The sequence below is a fragment of the Protopterus annectens genome, chromosome 3.part1 (genome assembly GCF_019279795.1).
Source record: "Protopterus annectens isolate FY-2018-M chromosome 3.part1, PAN1.0, whole genome shotgun sequence".
In the NCBI taxonomy this organism is placed as follows: domain Eukaryota; kingdom Metazoa; phylum Chordata; order Ceratodontiformes; family Protopteridae; genus Protopterus; species Protopterus annectens.
The window spans coordinates 1,643,451,124-1,643,465,124 of NC_056732.1; the positions used below are offsets into that span (position 1 = coordinate 1,643,451,124).

General features: G+C 38.7%; 1 protein-coding gene across 4 annotated transcripts in view; it reads left to right on the plus strand.

Annotated features, from left to right (window-relative positions):
- The window catches only part of AKAP9 (A-kinase anchoring protein 9), a 3,155,794-nt gene that overhangs the window by 936,886 nt on the left and 2,204,907 nt on the right, over positions 1-14,001 (plus strand). For all 4 annotated transcript variants that reach the window (XM_044067665.1, XM_044067666.1, XM_044067667.1 and 1 more), the window contains 2 exons: positions 665-818; positions 6,679-6,776. In XM_044067665.1, coding sequence (XP_043923600.1) covers positions 665-818; positions 6,679-6,776 — 252 coding nt within the window. The remainder of the gene's footprint in view (positions 1-664; positions 819-6,678; positions 6,777-14,001) is intronic.

Here is a 14,001-nt window from a genome sequence, read left to right on the forward strand (position 1 = left end):
CCCCAGGACTCCATTGAAAATGGGCTCGTTGTAGCCCAATGGACTATCCTGGAAAACAAACTGCAAGAAAATAAATAAATAAACATACAACAAGGTAGTTTAGCGTTACCTGATTTGAAGTCGTACTTCAGTGCTACACATGTAAAGCTAAAGCTCATATCCATAACTCAAGCAGAAGGAAGTAAATTAAAGTAGAAAGTGATGATGATGATGACAGTTGAGAATTTTAAAGATAGATTAGGCTGTTGGATGCAGGTCCTTAAGAAGAATAAGGATGCAGCATATTATATTCATAAAGTAGCCAGTGCAGGAGTGGGAGATAAAGACTTTACCAATTTGGATGGCTGCAAGTAGGGATATATAAGACAGACAAGAGGGGGCTGTAATTTACTGGATGAAATTAACCAAAGATTTAAGTACCGAGTAGAGTGGAACAATTACATTCCTGGATCTGGATGCCTTAACTTTAGAACGATTTTAGTCTTCTTAGTCTCAACAAGTCACTTTTTGTCAACATTTAATGAACGGCAGTAGTCCAAGAAAGCAGTTTCATGTATTTTTTTCATTGTGACTAACGCTTTCACCAAATTTATGTGATTCAGCTGTACTTTCAAAAATTGTTATCAGTGCATTGTTCTAACAGAATTTATTTATATTTTCTTAGTCTTTTGCTAGTATTTTGAAAGAAGGCTACATGAAATCTGTAGACTATCCAGCAAGTGAAAAGATGGAAGAGGGTGGAAAAAGTGAAGATGTGTGTCTCACTGAAAATGAAGAACAAAGCAGAGAGTGGCAGCTGCAGTATACTAAGCTAAAAGGTACCTGTCCCTGAAGTCATTTGTCTGTCTTCTATCACTTGTCACATTTAGTTTATTTAATAACTGTTGTGGAGGTATACTAAAGTGGATCTTTGTAAAATATATTACATGTTTCATTTTAGCTATTTTAAAATATCCAGCACTGTATTTCTCTTAAACTGTGCGTTTATTTTAAATATGAAAATGTTAATGTTTGATTTTTTATAACCATTTTCTAACTTTTTTAAGAGGTTTTCCATCTTGCAGTCTTTTAGAAAGCAAAAGTCACGAACATAACTCATTGTGGTATATAATGCTAGTTGGAAAGTTTTGAGATCACTGAATTTTGACTGGATAGATTTTAATCTTTTTACACTCTTATATTTTTTGACACAAATGCTTTTAGGAGAAAATAAGTCTAGGACATCTTCACAAAATATTTACTTATGATGCATTTTGCAGTGGATTTACAATACAAAAGCAGGTGACTCATGTCAGTCCTTTCTCAGTTTTGTCTTTCATCTGTTAACACATGTTAGAGGAAGACATGGCTTGTTGTGGGGATACAGTGCTTATGGGTGTCAGGAAGTTCTTGTGCCTTTTTTGAAGCATTACACTTTCTCCTGAAAAACTCTATGAACAGTGAAACCTTGTACATCTGATAGACAGCTTTGCAACTGTATATGGTTACATTTTGCTAGTACTTTCAGTGCTTGTGGCAACAGTGCACATTTATCTTTGATGCTGGAAGAGTAGAAGACTATGGGTTCTGTTCTCACACCAAGCAGTGCAGTATAAGGAGGTTTGTCTCTTTAGTTTTGTCGTCCTTTGGATGGGATGTTAAACTGCAGTCACAGTGGTCTGGGCTAGTGGTGTCAGAGGTGGATGTAAGATCTAATGGCACTTACCAAAAAGAGCAAGGTTTTTTGTTAAAATTATTTCAGCTCATAACAAACTCAAGTCAGATAACATTTTTCATATTGAAACAAATCACTCCTTTCTTCTGGGATCATACACTTACATAATAACACTATGTAATTAACATTATCTTTGCAGCCTAAAAATAACCTTTTTGTATTCTCATTCTTTGTTGTAAAAAAGTCTTTCATATCTTCGTCCAAATAAACCATAAGCAACATGCTGCAATATTGTCAGCTTGTTTCTTTAGAAGCAATGTCTTGACAACTGTATATTATATTGATCACCTGTAAACTCGATGTCAGTATGTTCATCTTCTCTTTTACTTTCCCCAAAAACTCCAATGCTGTTTGACAAATGCACACGTGTGTGTGTGTGTGATATATATATATATATATATATATATATATATATATATATGTATATGTATGTATATATATATATATATATATATATATATATATATATATATATATATATATATATTTACCATAAAAATGTTGATTGCACATAGTCGAATATGCACACCATCACCAAATTTATGTGAAATCCATACTGCCGACTTTTCAGAATGCCAAAACAAAAAAAAATGAACGACACTTCAGACCACTCCACACCTAAAACAAGTTCTAATATGGGTCAAAAAGGGGGTGAGATTTTGCAGTCTGGATTATCGGTGTTCGACTTTTTCAGCAGTCAGAATTTTGAGTTCATGTAAGTGGTGTCGACAATGTGCAATCAACATTTTGATGGTAACCCATGTGTGTATATGTATATATATATATATATATATATATATATATATATATATATATATATATATATATATATATATATCTATGGATCTGTGATTATCAGCTTTCCAAAATTTTGAAATTCATCCTATATTTTGTGACACTCTGCAAAAACTCAGAGATTTAATAGTAGAATTGTCCTGTGATGTGAAAGTGAATCATCTGTCATCTTCCAGTAATTCCTGAAAACAAATCAGTTTTGAAGTTCTTTCCCTTCTCTCATACCAAAACTCCTGTGTATGATTACAGTGCATATCCATCCTGTCCAAAAGGTCTTTTAATACCCTTTCATCATGTTCTAACTTCATTAATTTTCTTGTAATGGATATTAAAATCTCCAGCTAATTTGTCTGATAAGGGGTCTGATATCATTAGAAAAGGTTCACTCTTTTTGAAGAACTAGCATCATTCTTTTTTTCTCAGTAATGCACAGGTGTTGCATAGCCCTTATGTGCTAATAATAATACGCTCAGCAAACACAGTGCCTTTTCAGGGAGACCCAGAAACACAGAGTGATTAAGTGATTTGCTTATGGTCACACATTAGGCAAATGAAAACTTGGGGAATCAAACCCTGCGCTATAAGAACTACAGCTCACAACCTTAACTTCTGCACCGACTGCCAGTCCTCATGTACATACTTTCCGTACATAAAGCACAAAACTGTGCCCTTCCTGCCACTACAGTAAATATGTCTTTTGTTTGCACCATAAGGTTACAGCACCAGAATCCTAGATCATTTTATTTGGTCAAATGATCAACCACTTTACTAACCCATCTAGTCATATTGCTCTTCCTTTCCATTATTTTTAAAAATCTAATATCCTACAAGCAAATAAAATCAGCAAGAAACCCTCCCATTTATTCAAAAAGGAGGTTGTTATTTCTAGCCGTTCATGGTAAATCAAAGAACATTCAGTTTCCTTCTTCTTTCTGTAGTTCCTTCTTTTTATCCTTTTTCTTCTTTCTGTTCAGTCTTTTTTCTCCTTTTTGTATAGATTTCTTATTGTTTCATACTGAAGTGTCCACTTCTTCCATTTACCTTATTACAAGAGGTCAGACTTGTTGTGGACGTCACTGTCTGATGATATCCCGTAGTGACTTACATGGAGTCCTTTCTTGATCTTTGGCAGTTACTCAGCCTCTCACTATCAACGTCAATTTCAGAATACTCTGAAACATTTCATTTCTTAAATTATTCAACGAGATTCTCTCCCTCTGCAGTTACATTGTTTTGCAGTAATATTGTTCCCCCTTACCCACTTGCATTGCTTTTGTTATAATTAACCCAAACATGTTCAGCAGAACTACATACATAAAATTTTCTTGAACATTGCCCCCTTAAATGACAGTGTTTCCCACATAGGCCACATTTCCTCTTTGGACACTGAGCAGAAACTCGCTCCATTTTCCCCATAAGAGTAACAAATATACGGCTGGTCTGCATAGAAAAGTATAGCTGTGCAGTTACAAATGTTAATTGCATTAGGCAAATGCATGGCTTGCCCACTGCACATTTTAAATTCCCCTAAAGCTTATCAGCTTCCAATCCATTCACCTTCTAGGTCAGTGATTGTTATACACCTACTGGGTCCATAATTGTTTTAAAGGAAAAATTGTAAACACAGTGCTATTTCATTTCATCCTTAACTGATATTCTCAGAATGTGGCAGTCCCAAACTGCACAAATCAGTGGTTAAATATGTGTAGTAACAAAGTTCTGCACCTAGAAATTGCTCAGTGGCAACAAGAGTACTTTCTTATTGAACTTTTCACGCATCTCGAAACCACTGACATAGTTTCTCATGAAATATCAAGTACCTGTTCCCTTCTAAAGTTTATACTCAAATTTAGATCTCTCACTAAAACTGCCAGATTTTCTAAAATAGTCCTAAAGAGCACACCATAATGGGAATTTCTCCCTAATTACCTCAGAAGTGTAAAAGATTGCAATAGGGTCATAAGACATTTTTTAACCTTTGCCTGAGCCACGACTTTTGCATGTAGGCACCTCACCCAGTATTGCATCTCTTCTGCTGTTCTTGAAACAGTTCCATTCTCAAGATCTGTATTCATCTGAAAAGACTGGATTTGGCTCCATTGTCTCTCTTCACTAATTGAGGTTAGTAAGACATTGTATCCTGTGATCACTTTCACTGCTGGTGTCTTGCTCTCTTTCCCAGCAAGCATCTCCATCACTGCAGCCCACAGTTCATCTGTAGGAGCCTGGTGAGGGGAGCCTGGTGAGGCTCTGCCTCTTCCAGCATCTCTAAAAGCTACTTATTTGATAAACCAGATCTGCTACTATAGTAAACGCAGCTTCTTCCACTGTGGTCTGGCTTTCAGCATCACTCTCAATTTTACATTTCATGAATGTGAATCTCAAAATGAAATGAGCACATTCCCTCTTGAGATGTCGAAAAAGAGTAGGAAAATTTCCCCACTGACTGACTACCTCATATATCCTCTGAAAATAAGGCTTAGCCCTAGTGAGACTAACCTGATCAATAAAAGCATATACAGTAAAGATGTGCTCTTTTGGCTGTTTGTATTTCAAGTGAACACATTAAAGAACAGTGTCCTGTTTTAGATAACAAGGTACTCCTTCAGCTTCTTGTCTTTCTGATGCCAGCTGTACCTGTTCATGGTTCTGATGGAGTTTTAGCCTGTCATGAGAATTGATGGGAATACGGCAGGTAACTGTTGCTGGACAGCCCATTACACACACACATGCAAGAGCACACCTGTTTTTGTGGGCACTTTAGAATCTCTCCATTCCATCTGTCAGCATGGCTTTCGGATGTGAGACTAAACCGGTGATGCCACTGGAAAAATGTGCAGATTGCACCAAACTGGCACAGCCAGGACCTGAAGAAAAGAACCAAATACTGAAGACAGAACTTGCTAACTGCTTTATTATTGTCCCCCATAATGTACTTAGATATATTTATATTTATTCAGTGTCATTATTGTACAGGATGCTGGGAGCTCAGATTTTATTTTTAAGTCTTGCCTAAGGTACAGGCAGCAGACTTGTCATTTCTCAGCTTAAACTGCCATTTCCAATATTTCTTACACACAACTTTTAAACATAAATTCTTGTTGATTTTAGAGGAGGTTAGAAAAGAGTGGGAAGAGAGACTGGATAAGCAATTTACAAGGGAAAATGAGAGCACATATGTATAGCTCACAAGTATGCATCAAAGTCTAGAAGATTTGGGATTTTTGCTTGGAAATGTTTGCATAGGTGTTTTTACACCACAAGCAGTCTCCGAAGATCGTTTTCTCAGGTTGATAGCAAATGTTGGAGGTGTGATGGCGAAAAGAGGTATCTAGAAGCTCATATTTTTGACTGTAATGCGTTGGCAGATTTTAAAAATTCCCTACAGAGTACTATATCAGAAGTATTGGGTGAGTAAATGGCTGTCACTAAGGAAATGATTTTTTTGAGCTGGGATACAGGATCTGAATTGCTTAGATATAGTAAGGCCTTTTTAAGTTTAATTCTGGAGGCTGCCAAAAGAGAAGTTACTAGAAAATGGAAATCAAAATCTAAACCAACTTTATTTTAAGTAGTAAATATTGTAACTGAAATAAAACAAAAGGAGCAAATTACATAGACATAAATGGTAATTGACGGTACAATATGTGCAGAATAATGTTCAGGAGGAGGAGTGAGGTTTAAGGGAAGGCAGGAATAGAGCAGTTTATGTAATGTTAGACTGATGATCATTATAAAGAACATATGTGATGTATAATGTTTGTCACTGGCAACTTGTTAATATGGTTTGTTTTCTTTTATATAAAGGTATATCTATATCTTAAGTGATAATGGAAAGTCTTTTGATGTATTATCAGGATCAGTTAAAACTGATAAAAGCAATCATATTGTCCCCACATACGAAGAGGTTTACTTGCTTCAAAGTCAGCCTGTGTCCCTGAGCAACAATACACAGAGGCTAAGCACCAGCATATAAAATGGTGGCATGTGCTTCATTGTACGTTAGCATACAGAGGTAGAAATAAGAATATTCCAAGGCAGAGTAGAATGTCATTTCAATTAATTCTTCATACAGTTTCCTGGTTATATTAATTATAAGTAGCGTAACCAGATTTTGTCATGTTATCGTTTTATAAGGTGTACAATGGCATTTTTTTTGTGTGTTTCAGCACTAGAAACTGATTTGCATACACTTATTCATAATATGCATGAAGAATATCAGAGGCTTGCAAAATTACAAACACACCTTATTGAGGACTCTGACAAGGTAATACTTTCTATCAACCTAATAAAATGTTTTATTCTTTTTTTTCATTTTACTGATGTAGTCTGACTATATTAAATGGTATTTTCCTGATTTGTAAACTGTTTTGAAATGCCAGATTTTTTATTTTGTAGTCTTGTTACTTTGAGATGTGTTCTATGAAATGTTTCTTATTTTCAACTTTTCTAAATCACGAGAGCAGCAGCAAACTTCCACTCAGTAGACTTACCTAATTAAGAGAATCGCATTCACTGAAAAGAAATGTCAAGCAGTAACATTCACTTTGTATCTTAACATGCTGTTGAAACGTTTTTTTTTTTTAATGATGGCAGAAGTCATCTGTAAAAAATTTGGGCTTTCTTATTGCTAGCCCTCAAGTGCAATTTCAAATGTTCAAAGGTACTCTCCATAAAAAAAAGAAAAAGTGCTTGAAAATGTCGTGTGTTTCCAGGTGTGTGTGTGTTTGAGTATATGCTTTGGCAACCATGGAAACAGTCTGGTATATCTCCTGCCTAGATTTTTTGTAGGAAAAATGGGAAATGTTACTATGTAGAACCATAGCAACTCTGCAGATCCTTGTCTAATGCTGAGGAAGACTTTTTGGACCTTAACTTGCTGTAGAGGTCTTTTTTTTTTGCTTCGCAATTCCGATTGAGGTGGCTTCCAACAGAGAGACATGCCAGTTGTCCCAGCTACAGATCTGCGTCTGACACATACCCCTCTTACTGTTACAGTCTAATTCTTGAGGTCACGTTTCAAGGAGGGGCCAGACCTCAGCATTAGAATAAAACAGGATGCAAGGCTGCAATTATTTGTTTCATAAAACATTGGGTTGGCTTTTCCTTCAGATCATTCATATTATACAGCTGTTCTTTTGCTGCTTTCATCGGCTCGTTGATTTGTTTGCTAAGGAATTTGGTTCTGTACAAATTTCATGAGCTTACCCTTCATCCAAGTCTAAGGCAGGACCTGGATTTTACACTTTTCTTGTAAATTCTGCAAATTTGCTGTGAGCAGCAGTCAGTTTTAGGGGCTGTTTCTAAAAAGAGGAAAAGGGGAAACTTGTCATCCACAGAAGATTCAGATTCCTCGACTCAGAAGTGGACAAACTACTCTACGTTCATCAAATGTCCTTCCCTTTACATACGAGTCTAGCACTGAGAATATCCTGTCTTCTGCTTGTCCACCTGAAGATGTCTGATTTGAGAATACCCTTCATAAAATGAAGGATTACAGGATTACTTCAAATGGAAGACTAATGAAAACTCTGTGTCCCAGATATGGTATAGAGAGCATCAGGCCTGCCCGTAGCTATTCCTTCAGTCCTTCAAACCTTGAAGGATGACTTTGCAAATACATCCTTGGAGTCAGATTCCCAACTATTTGCTCCCGGGAGCAAAGTCATTTTTAAATGGTGGTAATTCTTTCAGATGCATTTACAAAAAGAACTTCATGGATTCCAGCAACAAAACAGCTATGGCTCCAATCAAGAATGACTTTGCAGTGAAACAGATATATGGAAGAAAATCTACACTTCTCCTGCCCTGGCTTTCATGGCCTTTAATTAACAAATTCACATGCTGATGTCCCAAGAGACTTTCCTGTCCCATCTAGAGGAAAAGTTTGAGAGGACAAAGGACAAAGATCTGAAAGAGAAAAGACTAGACTTACACAGTCTTTGTTCTCCGGTGGCCAAGCATTTCATTAAATGTTGCTCTTATGCAGTAGCTGTGTCATGCAGGGCAGCAGCTGCAGGGCTACTCTTGAGGAGACATGCCTGATTGAGGACAGCCCATGCTGCCAGACATTGTTAAAGCAGAGCTTTTTAATGTTCCACTGGAGAAAGATTCTCTTTTGACCCCCTGAAAAAAAGGTAAAAAGACTGGAGGAAAAGAGAGAGACTGTACTGCACAGTCAGTAAAACAGTTATTGCACGTGCATGCACCAAATATACAACAAAAACTACCCTGCACAAAGTTGGCATTTATTCCAGAGGTACAAAAAGAAAAGTAGCAGAAGACTAAGACAGGCCATTAGACAAACACACCAAAAGGGAACGCCTGTAAATCCTCAGGGATAAGAAACAGATAAGGGACAGCTGTGACTTATCCGTGGTCAGTACTCACCCCAAACTATACCCTCCCCAGTATATCCTCCTCAAATTCCTACTACAAAAAGCATAAGGGAACTTGTAGGCTTCTTTGTAAAACAATGAGAAGAAACATCCCAAGACACACAAATGCTTCAGATATTAAGGCAAAGATGCAGACGGCAAAGATTGAGTTATCGGTTACCTCAGTGGTCCTCAGTAATAAAACACAACTAGTTCATCCCCTTTTTTCGTTGCCTACTGTTGCAGGGAGCCAAAGAGAGCGTACCAAAAGAAGAAGTAAAAACACGCTTCTTATCCACACTGCTACTAGTTTCAGGAAAACAAAGGCACATGGAGATTTGTCTTGGACTTTTAAGGCTAAATGCATTTCTGAAGCATGCTAACAATGCAGGGCTTTATAGCTCTCATCCTGTAACAGACTTGCAGAGTCAGTCAGGACCTAAAGGATGCTTGCCTTACATGTACCCATAGTCAGAGTAAAAGGATGACATCTCAGATTCAAAGGAAGGAGTTGCAGTTACCAGTCCACATCCTTGACATTTTGTCATTCTCTTGGTGTTCTGAAAATGCCTTGCTCCAGTAACTGCATTTTGTTGCACCCACAGTGTTCTGAAAATGTCTTGCTCCAGCCATTGCATACTGCAGAACCAATGGCAGTCATATTTTATTTTATTCTGTTTAACATTTGTTTACTGGGAAAGTCCGACTAGGACAGAGCCCATTTTCAGCGGAGGCCCTGGGAGAAATGCTCCAGACACAGGTCTTTGGACTGTGGGAGGAAAGCAGAGCACCCAGAGGAAACCCAAGTGAACACAGGGAGGACATGCAGACCCCACACAGAAGGCACCCCAGCCAGGAATTGAACCAGAGAGCCTCTTGGTGTGAGGCCACAACTCTAACCGCTGCACCGCTGTGTTTATATACCTATCAACTGGATAAGTGCCTTACTCAGACAGCTGGTCTAACAAGATTCAGAAGGCTGTCGTATTCATTCTGTCTTACTTTGAAAACCTAGGCCTCTGTCTAAACATTCCAAGGGCCCATTTAGTACCAAACAGAATAGTCCTGTCCCTAGATGATCTGCTAGTCACAGAACAACATAGGGCCTTCCTCCCTATTGACAAAGTAGGTTTCTTATCAAGGTATGTTAGGTCAGTAACACAGAAGGAAAGGATTACTGCAAGACAGATCCTGAGAGTGTTGGACTACATGGCCTCTTCACTTTTGATGGTGTTCTTAAGAAGGCTACACATTAACAAGCTACAGCGGTTTGTGAGGAGGAGATGGTGCCAATACCCAGTCTGTGTAGTAACCCATACCACTGCTGCTCTGTGTGAGGAGATCTCATGATAGATCCAGCAAGTGCTTCTCATTCAAGAATTGCCTTTCAGGCTAGACCTGGATACACTGAAACTCACCTTAGACTTCTCTGGCACATCCTAGGGAGCCCACTCAAGAGAACAGAAGATCCAGGGTCTCTGGAAAGGAAGAGACATAACTTACAAGAAATACTAGCAGTTTTTCTGGCCATTGAGCTTATTAAAAAAACTACTTAGCAGTGAATCTTGTACATGTACACAGTGATATGGTGCAGCAGTAAGCAGGAGGAACCCGTTCTTACCTGTCATTCAGGTTAGTACTGCAAGCATGCATCCTGACAAGCAGGGCTTCTTGTATCCCATCTCAGGAGAACTACTTAGCAGGCCAGCACTATAGGACAGATGTAAACCCAGTATGTGAATGCTAAACAGTGATGTATTTCTGGGCCTAGTCCACTAGAGGAATGTGTCAGAGGTGGACAGCTCAGAAAATTCGGCAGCAGGATAACAACAGCAAGAGCCTGAGCATAGATGCCTTCTTAATAAGATGGGCAGCTTTGTTCCTGTATGCTTTTCCTCCATTGCCAAAACTAAGGATGACAGGATGAAAATGCTAATCATTGATTCTCCTCTCTGCTGATTGTAGTAAGGACAAAGGATGACAGGATGAAAATGCTAATCAGTGATTCTCCTCTCTGCCGATTGTAGTAAGGACAAAGGATGACAGGATGAAAATGCTAATCATTGATTCTCCTCTCTGCCGATTGTAGTAAGGACAAAGGATGACAGGATGAAAATGCTAATCATTGATTCTCCTCTCTGCCGATTGTAGTAAGGACAAAGGATGACAGGATGAAAATGCTAATCAGTGATTCTCCTCTCTGCTGATTGTAGTAAGGACAAAGGATGACAGGATGAAAATGCTAATCATTGATTCTCCTCTCTGCTGATTGTAGTAAGGACAAAGGATGACAGGATGAAAATGCTAATCATTGATTCTCCTCTCTGCTGATTGTAGTAAGGACAAAGGATGACAGGATAAAAATGCTAATCATTGATTCTCCTCTCTGCCGATTGTAGTAAGGACAAAGGATGACAGGATAAAAATGCTAATCAGTGATTCTCCTCTCTGCTGATTGTAGTAAGGACAAAGGATGACAGGATGAAAATGCTAATCAGTGATTCTCCTCTCTGCTGATTGTAGTAAGGACAAAGGATGACAGGATGAAAATGCTAATCAGTGATTCTCCTCTCTGCTGATTGTAGTAAGGACAAAGGATGACAGGATGAAAATGCTAATCATTGATTCTCCTCTCTGCCGATTGTAGTAAGGACAAAGGATGACAGGATGAAAATGCTAATCATTGATTCTCCTCTCTGCCGATTGTAGTAAGGACAAAGGATGACAGGATGAAAATGCTAATCATTGATTCTCCTCTCTGCTGATTGTAGTAAGGACAAAGGATGACAGGATAAAAATGCTAATCAGTGATTCTCCTCTCTGCTGATTGTAGTAAGGACAAAGGATGACAGGATGAAAATGCTAATCATTGATTCTCCTCTCTGCTGATTGTAGTAAGGACAAAGGATGACAGGATGAAAATGCTAATCATTGATTCTCCTCTCTGCTGATTGTAGTAAGGACAAAGGATGACAGGATGAAAATGCTAATCAGTGATTCTCCTCTCTGCTGATTGTAGTAAGGACAAAGGATGACAGGATGAAAATGCTAATCAGTGATTCTCCTCTCTGCTGATTGTAGTAAGGACAAAGGATGACAGGATGAAAATGCTAATCAGTGATTCTCCTCTCTGCTGATTGTAGTAAGGACAAAGGATGACAGGATGAAAATGCTAATCATTGATTCTCCTCTCTGCTGATTGTAGTAAGGACAAAGGATGACAGGATGAAAATGCTAATCATTGATTCTCCTCTCTGCCGATTGTAGTAAGGACAAAGGATGACAGGATGAAAATGCTAATCATTGATTCTCCTCTCTGCTGATTGTAGTAAGGACAAAGGATGACAGGATAAAATGCTAATCATTGATTCTCCTCTCTGCTGATTGTAGTAAGGACAAAGGATGACAGGATGAAAATGCTAATCATTGATTCTCCTCTCTGCTGATTGTAGTAAGGACAAAGGATGACAGGATGAAAATGCTAATCATTGATTCTCCTCTCTGCTGATTGTAGTAAGGACAAAGGATGACAGGATGAAAATGCTAATCAGTGATTCTCCTCTCTGCTGATTGTAGTAAGGACAAAGGATGACAGGATGAAAATGCTAATCAGTGATTCTCCTCTCTGCTGATTGTAGTAAGGACAAAGGATGACAGGATGAAAATGCTAATCAGTGATTCTCCTCTCTGCTGATTGTAGTAAGGACAAAGCCTATAATGTTTTCCAGGTATGTTTTACCTCTTGACCAAAAAACAAGGTTCACTCTTGCACCCTAACTTGAGAGATTTAAAGCTGTTAGCACTGATGATCTAGCACTCACTTTTTTAAGAACACATTTTCAGAGGATATGCCATACAGTATAAGCGAAGCTAGGAAACAAAATGCAAGAAAATTATACCGAACTTAATGGAAAAAAGAATCTCCTTTTACTACCAAAGTAGCGGGTCAGACCACAGTACAGTTTCCAAGTCACTGATCTTTAGTTACATATCAGACCTTTATAAACCATGATTGTGTCTATTCCACAAGGAAGGTACATGTTTTACCATTTCAGCCTGTGTTTCTGGGAATCCACCACTGTATTTCTCATTGCCTCAAAGAAATGGTGCTCTTAAGGCCCCCTCCTCCATTCAGGAACTTACTGTACCCTTCAACTTCATTCTGCTGAAGCTGTCACCTTTTGAACCAGTTGACTGTACCTCCAGAACAAGAGGAAAGGATTTTACTCTGCCAAGATGGGCACAATAAAGTTCATAGGTTCATAGGTTCATACTAGGCTATCTGCCCTAGGGCATTTATAAGCCTAGCCAGAGTGTGTTTGGCTTTCGCCACCCATTTTAAATTAGTTTTGCTATGCCCTTTTTCGAGGTTAGTATACTGTGCCTCTGTCTAACAGTGACACAGAAGTGATACCAGGGGTAAACCTACGATCTCCCATCCACTCATCAAGATTCCTCTTGAAGAGAGTCAATGAGGGACTCTGCCTAACCTGGACTGGGATTTTATTCCAGAGTGAAGGGAGCCTCTGGGTTATGAATCTGTCCCTCCAGCATGTCCTATTTATTTCAGTGCTGAGGTTCAAGTCTCTCGAGTGCGTAGCTCGATGGGATTTGGATTTTCTGAGGTGCAGCATGTCCATTAATTCGGGTTGGACATGGCTTTATACGTCAGGCATAGATCGCCTCTGAGCAGGCGGTATGCCACTGAGTAGAGCTGGAGTTTCTTTAACCGGGCAGCATATGGCTTCTGTTTGAGCCCTTTGATCCTCTTGGTGAGGTACTTTTGGGGTCTTTCCAGTTGCTGCAGGTGTCTGGTAAGATACATCCCAAAAGGGGCATTGTACTCAATTATGGGCCTGATGAGGGATGAGTAAAGAGGCACGATGACCTCCCCTGATCTAGATGTGAATCCCTTCATGATTAGTTGGGCTATATAAAATGTTTTTCTAACCACTTTGGCCATGTGGTTGTCAAATGAGAGATTGCTATCAACTTGGATCCCCAGGTCCCTAATTACTTCTTCTGTACTTAATGGATTACCACCTATGTGGTAATTTGTGGGCACTTTGTTTTTGCCAAAGGGGATGACTATACACTTTTTGGCATTTAGCTTGA